The sequence below is a fragment of the Lynx canadensis genome, chromosome C1 (genome assembly GCF_007474595.2).
Source record: "Lynx canadensis isolate LIC74 chromosome C1, mLynCan4.pri.v2, whole genome shotgun sequence".
NCBI classification, from domain to species: domain Eukaryota; kingdom Metazoa; phylum Chordata; class Mammalia; order Carnivora; family Felidae; genus Lynx; species Lynx canadensis.
This window is the reverse complement of record NC_044310.1, coordinates 30908216-30931748: the sequence shown is the minus strand read 5'-3', so window position 1 is coordinate 30931748 and position 23533 is coordinate 30908216. Positions and strand designations below refer to the sequence as shown.

Genomic DNA, 23533 nt, shown 5'->3' with positions numbered 1-23533 from the left:
AAAAAAATAAATAAAAAAAATAAAAAAAATAAAAAAAATTAAAAAAAAAATAAAAAAAAAAAAAAGAAAAAAGGAAAAGAAATCTTGAGCTCCTTCAGATGAAAAGGCACTCTTTGGGAGAGATGAGGTTGATGTGGGGGCTGGGGTGTCAATGCTCCCTCTGGTCCAGGACCTGGGATTCTTGGGCTCCTATTTTCAGGTTTGTTCATGCAGAGTAAATTACTATGGTAGGTGGGAAGACAAAAACAGAGTTTCTTTTTTTTTCCCCTCATCTTTGAGATGATCTTAAACTTTTCTTCTTTAATCTAATAATGTGGTAAATTAAATTAGTAGAGTTTCTATTTAAAAAAATTTTTTGAGCAAGAAAGAGCATGAGGGGGGAGGGGCAGAAACAGAGGGAGACACAGAATCGGAAACAGGTTCGTGGCTCCAAGTTGTCAGCATGCAGCCCAATGCCAGGCTCGAACCCACAGACCAGGAGATCACGACCTGAGCCGAAGTCGGATACCCAAACGACTGAGCCACCCAGGTGCCCTGAGATTTTCTTTTCTTTTCTTTTCTTTTTTTTTTAATTACACTTATTTATTTTTGAGAGACAGAGTGAGACAGAGCATGACCAGGAGGAGCAGAGAGAGAGGGAGACACAGAATCTGAAGCAGGCTCCAGGTTCCCAGCTGTCAGCACAGAGCCCGACACGGGGCTCGAACCCACCAACTGTGAGATCATGACCTGAGCCGAAGTCTGACACTTAACCGACTGAGCCACCCAGGCGTCCCATAGATTTTCCATTTTTTTAAAAAAAAGTTTATTTATTTTGAGAGAGAGAGAGTGTGAGTGAGCAAGGGGGGGAGGGGCAGAGAGAGAGGGAGAGAGAGACCCCCAAGTGGGCTCCATGCTGACTTCGTGGACAGCATCTACTACATTAGTCACCCTGTTTCCACTTTTTTTTTTAATTTTCTTTTTTTTTATATATTTATTTTTAGAGAGAGACAGAGCACAAGCAGGGGAGAGGCAGAGAGAGAGGGAGACACAGAATCCGAAGCAGGCTCCAGGCTCCTAGCTGTCAGCACACATCCCAATGCAGGACTCAAACTCACAAACTGTGAGATCATGACCCGAGCTGAAATCAAGAGTTGGATGCTTAGCTGACTGAGCCACCCAGGCACTTCAAGATTTTCTAACTTTAAATAATCCTTATTTTCCTGCTATGAAACCAACTTGGTCATGATGTATCATTCAATAGTTCACTATATTCAATCTGCTAATACTTTAAACAGGATTTTTCCATCTGTGTTCATAAGACAGATCGGCTGCTAATATTCCTTTCTCGTACTGCCCATCACTGGTTTGAAACTCAAAGTTATTATTAACCCCATAAAATGAGTTTCAGTGTTCTTTGTTTTTCTATCCTTTAAAAGCTTGTAGGAGATTCAAATGAGATATTCCATTAAATGTTTGATAGAGCTTGCCTTATTGATCTGTAAGACCTCTTTGTGTGTTATCCATATTAGTTCTTTGTCTGTTAATATATATTATAAATATTTTTCTGCCTTTCAACTTTCTCCATACATTTTTATTGTAAAGACATGTTAAAGTGTTATGAAGTCAAACTTAGGCATCTTTCCATGGTTTTGTGTATTGCTCAGGAAAGTTTTCCCCACCACAAAATTATTTTTATTTAAAAAAAATTTTTTACCACAAAATTATTTTTAAAAGAAACACTTTCCAGGGGCACCTGGGTGGCTCAGTCTGTTAAGCATCTGGCTCTTGGTTTCAGCTCAGGTCATGATCTCATAGTTTGTGGGTTCAAGCCCCGCATCGGGCTCCGTGCTGACAGTGAGGAGCCTGCTTGGGATTCTCTCTCTCTCGCTCTCTCTCTCTCTCTCCTTCCCTCTCTCTCTGCCCCTTCCTTGCTTGCTTGCTCTCTCTCTCTTAAAATAAACTAAAAAAAAATTTTTGTAGGGACGCCTGGGTGGCTCAGTCCGTTAAGCACCTGACTCTTGATTTTGGCTCAGGACATGGTCTCACGGTCGTGAGTTCGAGCCCCGAATCAGGCTTTGCACTCACAGCATGGACCCTGCTTCTGATCCTCTGTCTCTCTCTTTCTGCCCCTACCCCACTCATGCTCTCTCTTTCCCTCTCTCTCAAAAATAAATAAATGTTAAAAAAGGTTTTTTTTAATTTTTTTAAAGAAACATTTTCCATTTTCCTTTAGGTTTTAATAGTTTGTTGTTATTATTATATTTAGGTCCTCAATTAATTAGTCCAGGAATATATTTTTGTATACTAATATAGAAATCTAACTTGAATTTTTCTCTAAATATGTATCCAGTTGCCTCAATATGTATTGACTAGGCTACTCTTTCCTCAATGACTTTAAATTTAACCTTTATCATAAACTAAATATAAAGACCTTTCCCATAAATTAAACAGATGTGATAAATGTGTGTGTGTGTGTGTGTGTGTGTGTGTGTGTGTGTGTCTTTTGTCTTTCTCTTTTCAAAAAAATCTATTCTTGGGCTAATAGAACACTATTTGAACAACTCCCTTACAGTATGTTTTGATCTGTGGTGGGGAAAGACCTTTCTCATTTGCTTTTTCAAATTTTCTTGGCTATTTTCATGTAATTTCTCTAGTGGAATATCTTTAGAATCAGTTTGTCAACTTTCATGAAACCTACATTCCAATTTTGCCTGAGATTGCATGGAATTCATAAATCAATTTTTAAGATTTATTTTATTTTATTTTTAGAAGTTAGTACTTTTTTTAAAAGTTTATTTATTGGGGCGCCTGGGTGGCTCAGTTGGTTAAGCATCCGACTTCGGCTCAGGTCATGATCTCGCGGTCCGTGAGCTCGAGCCCCGCGTCGGGCTCTGTGCTGACAGTTCAGAGCCTGGAGCCTGTTTCAGATTCTGTGTCTCCCTCTCTCTGACCCTCCCCTGTTCATGCTCTGTCTCTCTCTGTCTCAAAAATAAATAAACGTTAAAAAAAATTTTTTTTTAACGTTTATTTATTTATTTATCTTGAGAAAGAGAGAGAGAGAGAACCAGTAGGGGCGAGGCAGAGAGAGAGGTAGTCGGAGGATCTGAAGCAGGCTCTGTGCTGACAGCAGAAAGCCCAATGTGGGGCTCGAACTCACAAACTGTGAGATCATGACCTGAGCCAAAGTCGGACACTTAACTGACTGAGCCACCCAGGTGCCCCTAAGATTTTATTTTTAAAATAAAAATGTAAAAATCTCTACACCCAACATGGGGCTTGAACTCACAACCCCAAGATCAAGAGTCATGTGCTCCACTGACTGAGCCAGCCAGGTACCCCTAAATTAATTTGACATCTTTGCAACAATGAGTCTTCCTATCCAGGAATGTGGATATACAACTCTCCACTTATTCAGAGTTTCCCTGCTCCTTAAGATTTGTATGTGACTGGCCTGAACCTCTAGTCCATGTCTTGTGGAACAATTTCTCTTGCTCAGCGCCTGCTTTGAGCTTCAGTTTCCACTGAATTGGTTCAGGTTATAAGCCCAACTATGGTAGGTTGCATTTTCCAAAGATGGCCGCACCCGTATAGGTTCCACACCCCCCACACACATACGCTCCATGCTCTTCTTAAAATGTTACATTGACATTCGTTCATCAGGAGGTGGAGTCTCTGTTCCCTCCCCTGAAAATGGGAAAACCTTTGAAATTGCCTGGACCAAGAGACTGCACTGACATTGATGCTGTATGACTTCTGAGGCTAGATCCTGAGAGGCAATTCTGCTTCGGTCTGGTGTTTTCCCTCTCTCTTTGAGCTGCTATGTTTGAAGTTCGGCTACCTTGAAGCTGCTGTGCTGGAGAGACCCTGTGGAAAGCCCGCAAATAGATAAAGGAGAGAGCTTCCTGAGAAATTCCAGCTGTTCCCGCCCCAGCTCTCGGAGGCTTCCTAGTACAGACACCAGAGGCATTGAGTAAAGAAGCGTTCTAGACGAGCCGAGCCCAGGCACATCTGACTGTAACCTCATGACAGACCCGGAGTCAGAGCCAACCAACAGAGCCACTCCTGAATTCCTGATCCAAGAAATTGTTGCTTTAAACCATCACATTTTTAGGTGACTTGCTATACAGCAAAAGACAGCTAATACACTAGTATGTGCTATCCAGATGTGAAGCGCATCCCCTTTCTGTAATTTCCACCCACAAAAGAAAACTTACACGAGGCCCATGTGTATTTAGCTCACAAAGAGATGAAGAAATGAGCAACGTAAAAACCAACAGCTTTGGGGGCGCCTGGCTGGCTCAGTCAGAAGAACATGTGACTCTCGATCTCAGGGTCATGAGTTCGAGCCTCACGTTGGGTGTAGAGATTACTTAAATAGCAAAAAACCATGGTGGCTCATCGGTTGAGCATCTGACTCTTGATTTCATCTCAAGTTATGATCTCACAGTTCGTGGGATCTACGATGACAGTGTGGAGCCTTCCTGGGATTCTCTCTCTCCTTCTCTCTCTCTCTCTCTCTCTCTCTGCCCCTCCCCTTCTTGCTTTCTTTCAAAAATAAATAAACAAATATTAAGAATATCAACAACAGGGGCACCTGGGTGGCTTAGTCGGTTAAGTGTCCGACTTCGGCTCAGGTCATGATCTCGCAGTCTGTGGGTTCGAGCCCCGCGTCTGGCTCCGTACTGACGGCTCAGAGCCTGGAGCCTGTTTCAGATTCTGTGTCTCCCTCTCTCTCTGCCCCTCCCTTGTTCACACTCTGTCTCTGTCTCAAAAATAAATAAACATTAAAAAAATTTAAAAAATATATCCACAACAGGGACAACTGGGTGGCTCAGTCACTTGAGGGTCCTACTTCAGCTCAGGTCATGATCTTGAGGTTTGTGAGTTCCAAAGAGCCTTGCATGGGGCTTGCATCCTGTGTCCCCCCCCCCCCCGCCCCCACCCCACCGCTCCCTCACTCGTCTTCTCTTCAAAAAAAAATTTTTTTTTTTAATTAAACAACAACAACTTTGGCCATCCCATTTCTGAGATGTCTGTTACAAATATTACCCTCCTACCCTGGGCAATGCCATTATCCTTCCCTCACTTCCTCCTCCTCTCTTCTTACCTCCTCTAAACTCCAAATTCCTTCCCACTCTGTTAGGCAGATCAATTAAATTCTCTCAAGCCTTCTCTCCCAAACTAAGCTCCAGGAACACGTCTCAAAGCTCAGGGCCCTTTGCCCACGTGCCCCATGAGGTTGGACTTTCCTAAGTTCCAGAGAGTTGACTATTTTAGCTGATCTCGTGGTCCTCTCCCTCATACTGGGTACAGGATGGTAAAGAAAGTGTCCTCCATAAATCACAATAAAAGCGAAAATGTATCAAGCACCTAGTATGTGTGTCTGCTAGGTTAAGTGCTTCATATACATCATCTCATCCAATCTTCACAAAAACCCTGTAAGACAGGGACTATCATCATCCCCTTTTACAGATGAGGCAACTGAGACATCATATAGTGTCAGGTGTCTGTGGTCATGGCTAGTGACAGTCTGATTCCAAATCACCCTACCAATATTACTTAAGTGAATGGAAAGGAAGCTAAGACTGGAAGAGAGGTGATGCTGGGTAGGTAGGCTTTGGAAACTAGTAAATAAGGTGGTGGCTGTTTCCATGAAGGTGGAGGAGATCACCCCGAATGAGAAAGAAGGCCCAGAGCTAGAGACTGTGGTGCTTAAAGATAAAGCTGCAGTGAAGAAAAGGCAATAGAAGAAGGCAATAGAAGGAGGAGGGCTGGACGGTGGAAGCTTCAAGGAGAGAATGGCCAAGGGCAGCTCCAGGAGCCAACAGCCTCCTGGGCGGTGGGGGGTGGGGGGAGCGGAGAGAGGGTTACTAAAGAGGGGCTGGGCCCCACTGGTGACCTCCAAGAGACGTATCTCCCTGCTGGGGCGGAAGCAGGGAGATGAGAGGGAAATGAAGGAGTTTGGAGGTGATGCACAGTCAACTCCATTATAGAGTTGGGGGGGGGGGAGGGAAGCAAGAAGGAAAAGGTGGACAGGGGTATTCACGGGATGGCTGATCCAGGAAGGGCTTTGGTAGGTTCTCATAGAGAAGAGGCCTGACTGTGTGTGAAGTTGAACAAAGTGGTGCCTATGTTACAGACAGGGTCTGCAGAACCTAAAAACTCGCTCTGGGCCCGGGCCCTGGAGGAGAGAGGAAGGACCCAGGCCAGGGCTCGCAGGCAGAAGTGGCTGACCACCCGGCCAGCGATGGGGCGCGGGCTGCGGGTCCGGGGGAAGGTGCCGGGCCTTGAAGGTCAGGCTGGAGGGGGACCTCCGACGGCCTCCGGGAGAAATGGGACGACGGTCTCAGTCCTGCACCCCGGCCGCTCCTCGGAGGGCAGAGGGTGGGCACTGGCTGCCGGACGGAGCGGGGCGGAGCTGGGCACAGGGCGCCGGCCTCCCTCCCCCGGCCCTCTCAGGTGACAGACCCCGCGGGTCCCCGCCCCGCCCCGCCGCATATCCAGGCGGCCCGGCCCGGCCCGGCCGAGAGCAGCCAGCGCCGCCGTGCCCGGAGCCTCTGCGGGCCGGTGCGAGCGTGGACCCGGGCACCCGTCCTCCGCGACCCCGCCGCCCGCCATGGCCGCCGCGGCCGCCCCCCGCAGCCTCCTGGTGCTCCTCCAGGTGCTCGTGCTCGCCCTGGCGCAGATCGTAAGTCCCGCGGCCGCCGCCACGCCGGGGCCAGGGTGCGGAGTGGGGGGGTCCGGGGTGCGGGACCCAGGAGGCTAGTGAAGGGCTCGGCCTGTCTGCCCGCTACCCTGGCGCACCCCCCTGACGCCCCCCTCGGGTTCGTACGGCCCCGTGGCGCGCGTCCCCTCGGTGGGTGCGCTCGGGGGCGCGTCCAGGCGCGGCGAAGGGAGGCGGACGAGCCGGGGAGCCAGAGGGACCCTGCCGGGGGACGCTCGGCCCAGCCTGGGACCGGCAGCGTGGCCAGGAGCTGGCGCCCGGTCCTGGCAGCCCCGAGAGCCCAGGTGGCGGGGGAGACAATGGTGCCCATTCACAGGGCTCCGGAGCCTCCGCCCCGCCTCCTCCCCGGGGGCCCCGGCTCCAGCCAGACGCCGCTCGGGCCGGCCGCTGCCCCTCGGCCCGGCTCCCACTCCCGCGCCCCCGTCGCGCCGCGGAGGGCCGCCGGGGGTGGGGGTGCTGGGGGCCTAACGGGACAGGCGCGCGATGGGGCCGGGCCCGGGCACCAGCCTGGCACTTCTCGGCCAGGGGAGGGCGCGGGCACCAGGCAGGCGCGCGACCCCTGCCTGGGTCGGGGCTGGCCCCCAAACGAGGGCAACCCGAGGGAGGAACGGCGCTGGGAGAGGGTTGCTCTGAGGGGAAGGGAGAACGGGCCTCCCTTCCCTACGCCCCCTCTCCTTGCGCCTCCCCCACTTTCCTTTCGAGCGAGAGGGAGGGGTACCTACTCACCATGTATACCTGTTGTTCATCTAAAAAGAATAATACGAGCAACCGTTCACTGGAGCCAGCAGTCTGCTGGGCACCGCCTCGCCTACCATCTGTGATTCACTTGCGCCGTCGGCATCTCCATCTCTTCCCCACCGCGACAGCCCAAGGGCAGCGCGGTCCGGTGGAAGGAGACCGGCGGCCCCAGCTCCACCACTTACTCTCTGTGATCATTCATAATCCTTCTGAGCCTGCTTCCTCAACTGCAAACTGGGGCTCGTAATAGTATCCGCCTGACAGTTCTGAGCGTTCCAAAAGACGGTACATGTAGTGGTACACAGTGCGGTGCACACTAGGTTCTCAATAAACGCAAGGGCGCTTGCGTTTCCCGGGGAGGCTCGCCGCTGGGACGCCCGGCTCCCTGCACAGTCTGAGGGCTGCACGCCTCTGTGTGTTTTCAGAGAGGTCCGCCCGGAGAACCTGGGCCCCCGGGCCCCCCAGGGCCGCCGGGAGTGCCTGGATCTGACGGCATCGACGTAAGTCTCCAACCTGGGCGGCGGGTGGGGGGGGTGCGGAGTGGGGGGGAGGCCGCGGACAAAGGCGAACTTTGTGAGCGGCGGCGGCGGTGGGGTGGGTGCCTGGAGATGCAGCGCCCCCTGTTGTCAGTAAGCGGCGCCGGCCTGCGCCACAAGGAGCCCGTTTGTTCTGGGAAACCTCAAAACTAGCGCTGAGATGCAAAGCCCGTTATAGCCGCCGGCGGACAAGGAGCTGCTGTTCCGTCTGCCGGCCGCAGCTCAAAGCGATTCCTTATCCCCCACCCCTACTCTCCCTTTTTTTTTGGGGGGGGGGGGTGGGAGACGCCTTGCCCTGCCCCCTGGCACGTCTGCATTCTTCTTCAGGGTGGCTTGGGAGCCTTGGTCAGACCGCTGACCAGCTGAACCAGACTCCTGTCTCTTCCTTTGCATTTTCCTCCCGATTTAGAATCAGCAGGGTTTGTTCCCTGCTCTCCCTAGCATGGTGAGGGTTAAATGCCTCATTCAGGAGGCTCCCCCAGGAGGTCAGCTCCATGTTTACCCATCTGGACAGACTTCTATTCAACCTGGCGCCCCCACCCTCCAAACACTGGGCGCTGGGTCCCTGCCAGACTCTCTGGCGGCTGCAGGCCCTGAACTGCCTGAAGTCCTCTCGGCCTGCATATAACTCCACAGGCCCTGGCTGTCCTCCACCATGGATCCTTTGTCACCGGGGAAGGAGATCCTTTCTGCCTTAGGAACAGATTGAATCGACCCTCTTCATAGGCTGTCTTGGTCCTTGCTCTTGCCCCAGTCTCTTCTTTTCCTGACCCCAATCCAGAAAAGAGCTGCTCCCCACCCAGTTCACCTCCCTTTCATGTTTTTCTGAAAGTCCCAGTTTCTCCCACACTTGCCCAAATCCAAGAGACACCCACTCTCTGAGGTAACTTGGAGCCCACAACCTTATCTGCGGGTCTTCTAACTGGCACCTTACCAACATCTATGTGTCTATAACCCGCTTGCACGTTAACAGCACCTCTCCAACCTGGCTGGGGTTGGTCTCAATCCATCTATGATTTTTTTTTTTTTTTGAGGGAAAGGGAGCTATTTTCAAAAAGAAAAAAAAAAAAGCAAGGCTGAGGGGATGCAGGACAGAAGAGAAGAAAGTGAGGAGAGGGGATGTGGGGCCAGCCAGCCAGGGCTGCCCATTTGGGGTAGCATGAGCCACAGGGTGCTGTCTAACCAACTCCTATCTTACAGGGTGACAAGGGGCCCCCTGGGAAAGCTGGGCCTCCGGTGAGTGCTTTTTTTCCTCTTTGACCTTTGACCTTTCTAGTTCTTGCCCTCCCCTGGCTAATATTTGCCCCACCTCTGTTGTTAAGGGACCTAAGGGAGAACCTGGCAAAGCGGGGCCAGATGGGCCAGACGGGAAGCCTGGGATTGATGTGAGTACCTGAGTGTCTGGTAAAGCCAGTTGGGGCTCCACTCACTGACTTCCAGAGTCCAATTCTGGCATCTTCTCTCCCTTCTGTTCAGAGCAGGGCAGCAAGGTGGAGACTATAGCTATGAGTTCCTTTCACCTCCATATGACTTGTGACCCCACAGCCACCCCAGGAGCATGAATCACAGGCACATGGGGGTCCAAACAGGGGTTCTGTTCATCTGTAGCAGCCAGGATTTAGTCTCACATTTCCAGCCTCCAAGTAGCAGACTGAACACTGTGCATGGAGCTGTCCTTTCCTTCCCCATTCCCTTCCCTACTACCCCCTCGCAGCCCCAGGAGCAATGCAGGAGAGGAACATTATTCGTTGATACCACAGAATTCCCAGGAGCCCCAAGGTCACAGGCTCCTGGACACAGCTAGAACCATTGAGACAGTCATCTGATTGAGGAATACACCTGGGTCAGTCACTAAAAGATGGGAGGAGAAAGAGGTCCCATGAGTTGCCTTTGCCCTGTTGGCTCAAGAGGGTCATCATGGCTATGAACAGCCACCAGGACCCCTCCAAATTTTCCACAACCTGCGAAGATTAAGAAGCACACTGCCTTCCACTGGCATATTGGTTCTCACATCCATCCAGAGAGGTAAACATGATTAACCCATTTTGGAGATGTGAACACTAAGGCTTGGAAAAAGTTGCCAAGGGCAGACAGACGTCAAGAAAATGGCCAATCCAGACCTACATGTAGGTCTTCTAGGCTCCTCAGCTGGGAGGTGTGAGGCCTGTGCAGACAAATCTTGGGGCCTTGGTTTCTCATCTTTCATAAAAGAGTAATCCTTCTGCCTTCCTGTCTCCCAGGGTTGCTGTGAGCACTGGGGGAGGGGAAAGCAGTGTTGCAGTCACTTGACCTTCATGGAGTGGGGTGGGAAGCAGCTGGGGCCTGCCCAGGAGAGACTTCAGGCCCTGCCCTCTCCTGTGGTTCAGGGAACAAGTTTGCCCTTCACTGATCTACCTTCTGTTTCTTCCCCAGGGTCTGACTGGAGCCAAGGGGGAGCCTGGCCCCATGGGGATCCCTGGAGTCAAGGTAAGTGGCCTGCTGGGGACTCAGCTTGGGCCATCCAAGGACGGGGCTGTGGTAGAGAGGAGCAGAGACCTAGGAGACCCCAGCCTCTGAACCTCTCCCCTTGCTCTTGCAGGGCCAGCCCGGCCTCCCAGGTCCCCCTGGCCTGCCAGTGAGTATAATAACCTGCAAGGGCTTCAAGGGACCCTTTGTGGGTAGAGGGGGGGACTTGCAGAAGGAGCCATGAACCCAATTTCCTTTCCTTCTGTTCCAGGGCCCTGGCTTTGCTGGACCTCCTGTAAGTCCTTCTGATGGGACAGGGTCCCTGGGACTCTTGGGGAAGGAGGATACAGAAGGACGGGCCATCAAGGGGAGGGGCCAGCATCCTGTGATGGTGTCCAGAACAGGCAGACTTCCCGGAGAACTCTGGGCCAGCTCACTCTGGGCCTACCTGCTGCCTCTGGGATTCTATGGCCCTTAAAGCCCTAAGTTGTCAGTCTCTCTGGGCTTGGTTCCAAAGTAAAAGTGGAGAAGGGGCTTCTAGGTGCCTATCCCTACCTTGGTATCAGGGTGGGCTAAACCTCCAAGGCATCCTAGCCAGTGACAGCTTTCCTCCTAGGGACCACCTGGACCTGTTGGCCTCCCTGGTGAGATTGGAATCACAGGCCCCAAGGTGAGCCCCAGCCACCCCTCTGCTCACTCTGCCTCCTGCCCTCTAACCTCCAAGCTGGCAAGCTGGAGTCTCTCCAGCAGCTCCTGGGCCTGCTTCTGGCCAGCAGGGAGCTCCTTCAGGTCTGGGGCAGAAGCCTCTCCCGCTGAGCCCACCTTGCTGTAGGTGGTTCAGGAAAGCCAAGGGCTGGGGCCACTCCCTGCAATTAGGCCTCTTATCTCCCCAAGATCTCAGATCTCAGAAGGTGACCTGGAGGACAGGGTGGACAGGACAGTATCGGGGACTGGAGGAGGGGGCAGAGTGACCCTGGAAGAGCCGGACAGGAGTGTGATCTTGGCCCATCTTGTTTCCAGGGGGATCCTGGACCAGAGGGGCCACCAGGGCCCCCGGGGCCACCTGGCAAACCGGTAAGTGTCCCCAGACTTCCCGCATGGGGAAGGATGAGGGTCTTTGGCACAAGCCTGAGGTGGGAAAGGTTCAGGTCAGGCTTCATCTCCATATATCTCCTCTCAGGGCCGCCCAGGAACCATCCAGGGTCTGGAAGGCAGTGCGGATTTCTTGGTGAGAGGAGGCCCTGGGGCAGGTCTAACGTGGGGAAGGGGTGGGTCGGCTTTGGAGGTAGAGTCAGTGGGATGGCGAGGGGCTGCCCCACGGAGGTTCAGCCAAGTGGGGTGAGAGGAGGGTCTGGGAGTTGGCAAGACAGGGCAGGACGGTGACCACAGAACCTGGCGGGATTTTCTTTCCAGTGTCCAACCAACTGTCCGGCGGGTGTGAAAGGCCCCCCAGGGCTGCAGGGAGTGAAGGTGAGCTACTGGCCCAAGTCCTTGGAGGGCAGAGCAGGTGGTTGGGAGGCGACCTCACACTGAGTTCCCTCCTTCCCTTCAGGGGCATCCTGGCAAACGCGGGGTTCTGGGAGATTCTGGCCGCCAGGGGAGGCCCGTGAGTATGAGGAACAGAGGGCTACAGAGGTGTGTGTGAAGAGGGTCTTACAGGGACCGCCCCTTCTTCATCCCTTCTCCTTCCCCTGTGGGTCTCTGGGTACTGAGCTGAGAAGCAAGAGGCCTATATTCCAGGTCAGCGTGTCTCTGGACAAGTACCTTCTCTTTGCTGGGCCTCCCTTTTCCCACGGGTTCTAGGGTCCTTCCTGTCTGCTTTTTCTGGGAAAGGGACGGTATCTTTGGATGTCTGTATGTTTTTCTCTCCATCTGCCTGCCTGTCTGATCACTCATTCCTGCCCCACAGGGTCCCAAGGGAGACGTGGGTGCCTCTGGAGAGCAAGGCATCCCTGGACCACCGGTAAGGAATGCTCCTCCCGGGACCCCCCTCTCCTCATCCTAAGGGATCTTAGTGGTGCCATTCCCTTGCTCTGGCCTTTAACCTGTAAAAGAAACACCTGTGTCCAGTTGGCACGTCTCTGGGTGGAGAGAGGGAGGCTGACTGTCAGAAATTGGGGGACAGGCACCAAAGCTGTCAGCCAGAAGACTCAGCTGAGGCCCAGGTTTTGCCTCTGTCCCCTTGAGTGACCCTGGTGAGTCCCTCCCCATCTCTGAGCCTCAGTGTCCCCTCTCTGAGATAGGGACTATGCTGCCCGCCTCAGAGGAGCCTTGAAATCGCCATTGCTGTCATTCTTGTGTCTTGACAGGGTCCCCAGGGCATCAGGGGCTACCCAGGCATGGAGGGACCCAAAGGAGAGACGGTAAGTAAGTCGGGGGTGTCCTGCAAGAGCTGTCATGAACAGCCCCCCGGCCTCTGGGGTCCAGCCAGAACTGACTGTAACTCTTTTCTCTCCCCAGGGTCCTCGTGGGTACAAAGGCATGGTGGGCTCCATTGGTGCTGCTGGGTCACCAGTAAGTGCCCTCTTGCTCCTGCACACATACTTCCTCCAGGCTGGAGCTCCTGGGGCTGCAAAGGGAGTGGAGCCCCCTGAGCCCATGTGATCTGGATGCCTGTTTGTCCTTCTTGCCAGGGTGAGGAAGGTCCACGGGGGCCGCCAGGCCGAGCCGGGGAGAAGGGCGATGTGGTGAGTCCTCAGCCACCCTTTGTCCAGCCAGGGTCCCTGGAGAGTACTGGGGGGGCCACCCACGGCTCGTGTGCAAGTGTGTGTGTGTGTGTGTGTGTGTGTGTGTGTGCATTACTCTGTGTGTCTATACGAGTGTGTGTGTGTGTGTGTTACTCTTTCCATGCGGATGCATGGTTGTGTGTGCGTGCGTCACTCTGTGTTCGTATGGGTGCGCACGAATGTGTTGCTTTGTGTGTGTCTTTGCAGGTGCGTGTGTGTGTGTTACTCTGAGTGTCTGTGCGAATGCATGGGGGTGTGTGCGTGAGTTACTCTGCTTCTGTACTTTGTATGTCTGCAAGTGTGTGCATGTGTGTGTGCGTTACCCTGTGTGTCTGTGCAGGTGAGTGATCCGTGCGGGGCAGGAGCCTCTGTGCTGGGAGCCCAGGCACCCCACCAGCCCCCACTCCTGCAAGCCCAGCCTGTGCTGATCACATTCAATTTGGGAGAAGGCATAGGATCCAGTCCCACGCTCGCTGTGGCCAGACAATGAAATTCCAGCAAATCAGCCATGGGGCTAATGGGATTTGGTCTATATCCCAGTTCTCTTAACTTTTTAAAAAAATTAATAGACTATTTCTTTTGAGCAGTTCTGAGTTTATAGAAAAACTGAGCAGTAACTAAACTTTCTTAAAAGTTTTTTATGTTAAGTTTTTAAACACATGTAAAAGTAGAGAGAATTATACACTGAATTTCTATATACCTGTCTCCCCAAATTGACACTTTGCCCTATTCAATCCACCACTTTGTTGCTGATATTTTACATCCTTCCTTTTTTTAAAAAAATATTATTTACTTTGAGAGAGAGAGAGAGGGAGAGAGAGATAGCTCTAGTGGGGGAGGGGCAGAGAGAGACGGAGAGAGAGAATCCCAAGCAGGCTTCATGCTCAGAGCAGAGCCTGACACGGGGCTCAATCCCACGAACTGTGAAATCATGACCTAAGCCAAAACCAAGAACCGGGCACCCAACTGACTGAGCCACCCATGTGCCCCTGTTGTTGATATTTTCAAGCAAATCTTTGCCTCAACATCATGTCATTTCACTCCTAAATACTTTTGTCTGTATATCTTAAAAATAAGGGCTTTTTCTCACACATATCATTCACTTTCATACCAACAAGATTATCAATTATTCCTTAATATCAGCAAATATCAGTTATTCCTTAATATCAGTCTATGTTCAGTGTTTCCCAATTGTCTCAAAAATGTCTCTTCAGGGTTCTTGTTCAAATCAAGACCCAAAGTCCACACATTGTATTTGGTTGTGTTCCTTCATATAAGTGGAGCTCAGAGCCCAGGTGAGGTCTCAGTGAGTGCTGGTTCCTATCCCTGCACTTGCCCAGCCCAGCCCAGCCCAGTCCCATCAGCTTGGCGCTGACCTCTACTCCCTCCCCTCTGGGCCTCAGGCCCCTCTTCTCCAGCCCCTGCACAATGTGGCCTGTGCCAAGAGGGACCCTGAGAGCTGGAGGTCCCTGTTCTCAGTGCTCCCCTTTTTGATCAGCCCGACAGGGGTTCAGCATCTCGAAGGTGACCTCATTTCTATCTACTTTGCAGGGCAGCCAAGGTGTTCGAGGACCCCAGGGAATAACAGGCCCGAAGGGAGCAACCGTAAGTGGCCCAGGCTTACCCAGACAGAGAGCGGGGTCAACTCTGTCCAAGCTTCAGAGGACGAGGAGCCTGAGATTCTGGATTGAGCTCTGTTGCTGACGGGTTGGCTCTGTGACCTTGGGAGAGGCCCTCTTTCTGTGCCTTAGTTCTTTCACCTGTAAATGGGGTGGTGATGTAGCAGAGGTTTGGGGAAGCTTGCAGCAATCTGGGACACTTGTCATCCACTGAGGAAGGACTGTGGCCCATCCCCCCAAATCCTCTTCCCATTTCTGCCCCCCCCCCCACTCAGTTGGCTGGTGGGGGTTCCTGAGATAACCAGACCCACTTCCTACCTACACACTGACTGCAGCTGTCACAGAGGGACATGGGTGGGTGGCCTGACCCCAGGCATCTCCCTACTTTCCTTCTGAGCAGGGCCCCCCAGGCATCGACGGCAAGGATGGGACCCCAGGCACACCTGGCATGAAGGTATGAGTGGGGATTGCCGGTAGAGTTGGGGAGTGGTCAGGGTTCCTCCCAGCTCAGGCCCTGAGTCTCATCACACTGATCCTGGAGGCGTAGGAGCCTGGGATCCTCAAGTGTGCCACTGATGCATCCCTGCTTGCCTCTGGGCCTCAGTTTCCTTACTTGCACGGGGGCAGAAGCCATGGACCCTCTAGCTGGAGCTTTCACTTGTGCCTCTGGCTCTCTGTCTCTCCCAGGGCAGCGCAGGACAGGCGGGGCGGCCAGGAAACCAAGGCCACCAGGGCCTAGCGGTGAGTATGGGGTGAAGTCCCAGGGGCGGCCCCAGGGGCAAATTGCTTCTCCTGCTCAGTGTTGCCCACTTCCCCACGGTGGCATGAGTGGTTGATGAGGTGGAAATCCACACACCCAGGGATCTTGCTCTAGTCCTTGTTCCCAATCAGCCCAGACCTCATCACCACCTCTGTGGCCCCTGGCCTGGCTTAGGCCTCATCATTTGGACAGTTGCTCTAGCCTTCTCTTTGATCATTCTAATTCTCCATGTTGGTTATTTCCCACTAAGGCACTTTTCATGGCCCTCACTGCCTCCAGGAAAGTCACTCCATCCAGTCATTCAAGACATGGTTACTGAGTCCCCAGGGTGCACTGAGAGGCAGAGAAAGTTGTGAACAGGGCAGCTACAAGGCTTGTCCTCACAGCTCACTTTAGCATTCAAGGCCACCATAATCTGACCCCACCATACCCTTCCATCCTCACCAGCCATGGCCCCTCCGTGTCCTCTCCTTTCTCAGGGAACCCTGCCTTGCCTCTTCTACCCCTACACCTTCAGGCCTTTGCAGGTGCTTCTACTTGGAATGCCCTTCCCTACCTCTCTGTGCCTTCTCACCATTCAGGGCCACCTCCATCGCACACCTTCTGGAAGCCCAGTCCATGGGACGCCCCCTGCGTCCCTGCTGGAGGTGCTGAGGCCAAAGCCTGATAACATGCCTGTGTGCAGATTGTGTTCCTGTAGGCATTTACACGTGCCTGAGAACACAGGGTGCTTCTCTTCTCCCCATAGACTATAGGCCCCTCTGTACCCCCGTCCTCTCCCACCAGGGCTCAGGGTACAGTCAACTCTGTGATGCCATGGCTGGGCCTTCTGTTGTTCAGCTCCCACAAGCCAGGGCTGAGGAAGGGAGGGGATCTGGAATGGGGATGGGAGGTGCCTGGGGCTCCCCAGTGCCAGGATAGAAACTGATGTCATCTTCTTTCTCCAGGGTGTGCCGGGCCAGCCTGGGACAAAAGGAGGTCCTGGAGACAAGGTAAGGTGACCTCAAGCTGGGGACAGGATTGGCTTCATCTGAGCAAGGGAGCCTGGGGGGCAGGGTCCAGGGGCATGGCTAAAAGACCCTAAGGCCCAGGCCTCACCCCCGGCTCAACAATAGTGCCTAAGCACCTCCTTCATGCCGCTCCCCTCAGCCCTCTGTGGAAACAGGATGGCATGGCTCCCAACCAGAGGAGAAACAAACAGGAAAATAAATGGACTCCAAAAGACCTGACCAAGAACACCTTTTCCCCAACTCATTTGGTTCTAGATTCTGTTTAGGGTTCATCAGGCTTCTGCAAGATCAAGAGCTTGACTAGACCCCCCAGACTGACCTGAAAACTGTTTTCCTGCAGGGGGAGCCAGGCCAGCAGGGCCTCCCTGGATTCTCTGGTCCTCCTGGGAAGGAGGTAAGTGTCCCTTCCCTGACACAGGGCTCTTGCATTAGTCCCCCTCCCAGGTCTGAAGACCCTGCACTCAGCATATGCAGCCTGGGTGAGAGTGTGGGGTGAAGCCCTAGTTTAGGGGGGCCTGAATGCCAGTCTGGGCTATGTCACTGACCCACTGACCCAGGGAGATACCCCTTTTCCATTCTGGGTCCTTGTTTCTCTATGTACAGTGTGGTGATGGCGGGATTGGTTCTGTTCTATATGGGTATGACATCCTCAGATGGCCAAGTTGACTGGGGCTAAGAATCCAGCAGAGTCATTCATTCATTCATTCATTCATTCATTCCATAAACATTCACCAAATACCTGCAACTGTGTTAGATGCTGAGATAGTCTCGTACTCGGAGTTTACAGTTTAGTGGAAAAGGCAGCTATTAAATAAATGATCACATGATGACTGACTACAACTATGTGGGGTCCTATTGAAGGAAAAGGACAGGGACCCAAAGAACAGGGGATAAATGATGAAGTGAATTAGCTGAGACCCAGGGAGGGTAGGGGTTAGCCAGCCGTGGAAGGGAGGGATGCACCAGGCCCATTGCCTCACTCCCAGTTTCTGTCCCCCAGGGAGAGCCAGGACCTCAAGGAGAAATCGGACCCCGCGGCATCATAGGGCAGAAGGTAAGTGCCTGGCACAGTGGTCCCTCCCTGGGGGCCTTTGCAGCAGCTGGCACCACTGGACCCAGGATCTGGGTCCTATCCACGGCTCCAGCACCTGCCTAGTCCTGCCCCAGGGCCCCAGTTTGCTGGTCTGTAAAGTGGAGCAAAGGACCTCAGTGCTGGTGTGGAGGAATGGAGGGCATCCTGACCAGCAGGGTCTGGGGTCTGGAGGGGGCGCCCGAGGAGGGGGGTGCCCCTGCTGACAGCCTGTGTGTCATCCTCTCTTTCAGGGTGACCAGGGTGAGAGGGGGCCGGTGGGGCAGCCAGGCCCTCAAGGACGGCAGGTTAGTGGAGGCGGCCAGCTGTGATGGGCAGTGGGGAGCATGTCTGGACACCTCATTTGATACACTACTCTGGGTTCTTTTCTCCTCAGGGACCCAAGGGGGAGCAGGGGCCTCCCGGAATTCCAGGGCCCCAAGGCTTGCCAGGCATCAAGGGAGACAAGGTACCAAATGGGGCTGGAAAACACCTGGGCAAGAGGCTTCAGGACCTGGGGGGGCTGGAGCTCAGTTAGGTCCTTCCTCAGCCCTCCAGATCTTCGCGGAAAAATATGTCCTGCGGGTCCCAGGCGGCCCTGGGGGACAGGGAGGAGCTGCAGAGGGGTGTGGCCAGGACCGGGGATTGCGGGGGGGGGGGGGGGGGGGGGAACCAGACGTCCCGGGAGAGGGGAACTCACCAAGTCCTGACTGCCCGCTTGCTGCAGGGCTCCCCAGGGAAGACCGGACCCCGCGGCGGCGTGGTGAGTACCAGCGTCTCCCCTCCCCCCGCGTTCCGGGCGGCGGCGGCGGCGGCGGCGGGTGGGGGTCCGTCGCCGCTCTGACTCGCTGTGCTCAATTTGCAGGGCGACCGGGGGGTGGCCGGTCTCCCGGGAGAGAAAGGCGAGAAGGTGAGCTGGCCGCGCGGGGGCGGCCGGGGCGGGTGGGGGGGAGGGAGGGGGGCGGGCTCTGGGGCTTCAGCGCCCGTGACCCGGCTTCCCTGTGCCTGCAGGGCGAGTCTGGCGAGCCGGGGCCCAAGGGACAGGTGAGTCCAGCCCCCGCGATGCCGCGCCCCGCTGCCCGGCGACGGCTGCTGTCCCGGCCTCCTCCCTCTCCTCCCGCACCTTCCCCTCCCCTTCTCCTCCCTGTCCACCCCCTCCTCCTCCCACCCCCCACTCTCCCCTCCCCTCCCCCTCTCCCTCCCCGGCGTGTGCGAACTCTCACCGCCGCTCCGCACCACCCCCACCCCCGCCCCGGCAGCAAGGAGTCCGCGGAGAACCCGGCTACCCGGGCCCCAGCGGGGATGCGGGCGCCCCGGGGGTGCAGGGCTACCCCGGGCCCCCCGGCCCTCGAGGACTAGCTGGAGACCGAGGCGTGCCGGGACTGCCGGGGAGACAGGGCGTGGCGGTGAGTCGGCCCCCAGGAGCGGGGAGTCTCCCGGTAGGAAATCCCTTTGCGGGCGCGGCTGACCCCTCAAAGGCTGGGAGTCCCCGGAGCCAGCTGGCTTCCCTGAGGCCCCACCTCGGACGGCTTGGGGGTGGGTGCGGCGGGGGGGATTTCTGTCCGATGCCGCACAGACTTCCGTGGGAGAATGGGAGCCGGCCAGGGGCTTCTTCCTGGAAGGCCTTCTCTGCTCGCAGGGCCGAGATGCCAGTGACCAGCACATCGTGGCGGTGATGATGAAGATGATGCAAGGTGAGGGCGGGGGCAGCACCCCCTCCTCCTCCCAGTCCAAGCCGGCGCGGCGCCACCCCTCAGGAGCTGCTCCACTTGGCCCTGCCCGAGGGTCTGCAGGCCTGGGTGCTCATTCCAGCTCTGCTTCCAAGAGGCCGGGGACCTATGTACATCTGTCCACGCTGGATCTGTGACTTCCGCAAACCGGGGGGAATGGGACATTAAACACCGGGCTTTCTCCTCTGCACCCCTAGGGGCCCGGCTCGTGGGGGACGCTCTGCCTTCCCATTTCACCGAGCCCACCCCCATCTCACAGACCTCTCCTCTCCCTCCCTCCCTTCCAGAGCAACTGGCAGAGGTCGCTGTGAGTGCCAAGAGGGAGGCCCTGGGTGCGGTCGGGATGATGGGTCCCCCAGGACCCCCTGGGCCTCCTGGGTACCCAGGCAAGCAGGGACCCCACGGGCACCCTGGCCCTCGGGGTGTTCCTGGCATCGTGGGAGCCGTGGGTCAGATTGGCAATACAGGGCCCAAGGGTGAGTGCTGTTCTATGGTGGGGATGGGGACTGGGCAGGTATGGACTTGGCCAAGGCCAGACCCCAATTGGGTTATGGGTTGTGTGGTCTGATGGCTCAGCCTCCTGTTTTCTCTTTCATCATTCCCCCTCTCCGGATGAGGTACACTTTCCCCCACTCCCTCAGCAAAGTTTTCCAGAAGTCATATGTGACTCCTGGGCTTGCTTTCTCAGTAGAAAATTGATGGAGATGAATGTACTATTTTATAACTTGGGTATTTGGGGGGAGGGGGTGTTGTTATAAATTTGCTTAGTGGTACTCCATAGACATCCTTCCATGTCTCTAGAAGCGGGGAGGTAAGTTAGCAAAGTAGTAAAGCATGGAAGCTTGAGAGTCACAAGACAGGTGTCTGTCCAGACTCTGCCACTTTCTCCTTATAGACCTTGGACAAGTTACCTGATAATCTCCCTGGGCCTTAGATTTATCATCTGTAAAATGGGGGATGTTAATAACAACCACCTCATAGCATTGTCCTGAGGATTACATGTGGAGGTAATTTACGTAGAGTTGGCACATAGTAAATATTAGCTATCATTATTATTATTAGATGCTTTCCTGTAATGAACTTGATTTGCTGTAGCCTTCCATCCTGTCTGGACCTTCCCTTACTTAACCAGTTCTGCAGACATTTCCAACTTTCCCCTATTATAAACTAGCATAAAACAGGAATAATTGCTGTGTGTGAAATAGAAATGAAATAGCAACCAAAGTAGAAAAAACATCCTCCAATTGTGAAAAGTGAAGGCTTCTTTCTTTCTCCGCAGGAAAACGCGGCGAGAAGGGTGACCGGGGAGAGATGGGACGTGGGCATCCCGGGATGCCTGGGCCCCCGGGGATCCCAGGTAAGACCTTGGCCCTGCCAAGCGGCAGTTCTGTCCCTCAGCTCTGGGATTCAGGACCTGCAGACACTTGGGTCTCTGCCCTGGCGGCCTCTTGCTCAGCCAGCTCATTCTCATACATCCAGCTTTTGCATCCCTTTGGAGCACCCGGGAGCTGCTGGGTGGGGTCTGGCTGGGAACCAGACAGCTGAGATTCTGAGGACATCCTGGCTTGTACCAAAATCTGCTTCATGTAGGAAAATGAAAAGGCATTTGCTCCCAAGATTCACTAATTGGGAGGTGGGAGTAATGGATAATGCGACTCTCTCAGAACCCGTCTGGGGCAGTCCCTTTTACCTGGCCTCATCCTTGACCTCATCCCACCCCCACCACTTCCCTGAAAAACGGGACTGAGAATCCTACAGCCAGCCGAGACAGGAGGTGGCCCTGATGTCCCGGTCTTCTCCCTTTCACAGGACTCCCTGGCCGGCCCGGCCAAGCAATCAACGGCAAAGATGGAGCTCGGGGATCCCCAGGGGCCCCGGGAGAAGCAGGCCGACCAGGCCTGCCAGGCCCCATGGGGCTGCCAGGCTTCTGTGAGCCTGCGGCCTGCCTTGGAGCCTCGGCCTATGCCTCTGCACGCCTCACAGAACCTGGATCCATCAAAGGGCCATGAGCATGAGGCTGGGACAGAGCCCGGTGGGCACCCTGGGGGGAAAGGACTGGGTTCCCTCTGGATGGACACATACCCCATCCCTCAGCCCAGGAAGCCAGTTTTCCCAGGACCTTCCATCTGGGACCCAGGAGTCCTGAGAAAAAGGAAATTCTAAAATATGGGGGAAGGAAAGGGAGGGCATTGGAATGAAAAGGTGAGACCGACAGGGCGAGCGTCACCCGAAAGTCCCAGCTCCAAAGCAGATGGGTGGCTTTCCTTCCTGGAGCACGACTCAGAAGTTACCAAAACAAATGTCTCCTTAATCTGTGCCATCTTCCAGGGGCCATCTTCTTTGGGGCAGGTGGACTGAGGTCTCTGCCCGTCCCTGATCCCATCTTCCTCCCCTGTACTTGCTGGGTGATGGCTGGTGGGTGACTCCCCAGAGGTGGCCATCCTTAAGCCAGCCCCACTATTTCCTCCCTGCCTCCCTCCCATCTGAGTATTTAAACACCCATCTCCCCTCTCTTCCTGGCATTATCCCCTCCCATCCTCACCCCTTCCCCGAGATCCATCCAGGCCTTTCTGTAAATAAAAGCCCCCGACTTGGATACGAACTAGGATGGGAGTTTCCCTGCTGCCACTGTCAGGGCAGGGTGGGCAGGGGCTCCTGAAGGGGAGGCACATTTGAGGAACATCTGTGGGAAGAACCGGATGGTGGCCTGCTGTGTAACTGGGCAGATCCCTTCAGCCATGTCCCAGCTGGGGACATCCAGTGTCTTGCCAAGGCCCAGAGCACAGAAGGTTCTCTGTGAGACCTGCTACCCACGGTGAGCTGGCCTGGGACAGGAACTGGTAATGAAAGATTGAAAGACTTGGTTCTTGCCTTCAGGGGTTCCCAGGTCTGTGGGACCTGGATCACTAGAGCAGAAGTGACATTCACTCATGCCACTTTCACTCGGGACGTCTAGGGAAGACTGGCTCAGATCTGATCTGATCTGAGTACCCCTGGGCACTCCCAGCCTCACAGCTTTGTAGGCCAGCAAGGCCACCCAAGAAGCAGGAAAGGGCATGGCGGGTACCTCGGACCCGTGCAAGGATGGGAGCCTTTGATTTTCAGGGAGTGACCGATCCCAGTGCTCCATTATTGATTTGGGTATTTGTTCCCCCAAATGAAGCATTCTACTGGCCTCAGCCCCTCCTGAAGGCACAGGACTCCAGCCTGAAGTCCAAGCATTTGCTGAAGCCTGGACCCTCCTACACCTCACCCTAAACTTGGCACTAGGTCCCCACACAAGCTGGGGCACCCTTTTCCTCCGAAGAGCAGGGCAGAGAACTCCTCTCACTAGTCCACCCCCGGTCCTCCCTCCCCTGCCTCCACACACACACACACACACACACACACACACACCCCAGTGACATCTCAGCCCCCTTATCCCAAATGACAAATAGGACAGACAAGGTGAGGTAGCCCCAAGGACCACAGGGGTGACCTCGCCCTCAATACTTTAGCAAATCCTGTATCCCAGCCTCCCAGCTCCCCTGTCCCTCCCCCAGGAGCCCCCACTGCTGCTGTGGCTGCTGGAACAGGCTCAGGGGGTGAGGGGAAGAGAGTGGGAGTAGGAGGGGGTGCCCCCTTCCCTAAGCCAAGTCACTGTACTTGTCCTAGTGCCTGAAGCCTTGGGCTTAGCCAGTGTATGCCTCCTGGAGGTTTCCTCATGTGCCGGCTGGGGCTCCTTCCATGTCCCTCTCTGCAACTTTCCAGAGACCGGGTCCACTGGAGGATTTCAAATCTTATGCAAGTGTTACACCTCCTTCCTTAGGACTCAGGCATCTGAAGGGGCTGAAAGGGGGGCTGATTCCTAGGCACCAGCCTGGAGGGTGAATTTCACTAAGGAAAAACCCATGTTCTTATGATCCATATGACTCTCCTAAGCCTCTCTGACCTCATGTTGACGCTGGGACCCCAGTATATTCCACTCCAGTCATGCCAGCCCCCACGCTGCTCCTTGAACATGCTGTGTCACACGAGTGTTGTGCCCCCTGCTCTTCCCCAAAAGATTGCTTTTTCCCAAAATACCATCACAACCAGTGCCCTTGTTTCTAGTCTTTACTCAAAATGACCTTCTCACCGCCCCCACCAATATTCCAGATACCCCTTTATTATCTCTCCTTTGCATTTATTGCTATTCAACAATATCATATAAGC

The 23533-nt window shown here is 54.4% G+C and overlaps 1 protein-coding gene across 1 annotated transcript; it reads left to right on the top strand.

The window, feature by feature from the left end:
- The first annotated feature begins 6598 nt into the window (after positions 1 to 6598).
- Positions 6599 to 21935, top strand: COL9A2 (collagen type IX alpha 2 chain). Its single transcript, XM_030327569.2, has 32 exons — positions 6599 to 6670; positions 7870 to 7944; positions 9181 to 9216; positions 9303 to 9365; positions 10393 to 10446; positions 10559 to 10594; positions 10697 to 10720; positions 11042 to 11095; positions 11446 to 11499; positions 11606 to 11653; positions 11839 to 11895; positions 11978 to 12031; positions 12335 to 12388; positions 12735 to 12788; positions 12886 to 12939; positions 13059 to 13112; positions 14703 to 14756; positions 15171 to 15224; positions 15458 to 15511; positions 16478 to 16522; positions 16881 to 16934; positions 17541 to 17594; positions 17864 to 17917; positions 18007 to 18078; positions 18337 to 18372; positions 18475 to 18519; positions 18621 to 18653; positions 18869 to 19015; positions 19249 to 19303; positions 19627 to 19815; positions 20619 to 20696; positions 21149 to 21935. Exons 1-32 carry the CDS (start codon positions 6599 to 6601, stop codon positions 21346 to 21348), a joined length of 2067 nt encoding a protein of 688 aa, XP_030183429.1. The 3' UTR covers positions 21349 to 21935.
- The last annotated feature ends 1598 nt before the right edge of the window (positions 21936 to 23533 follow it).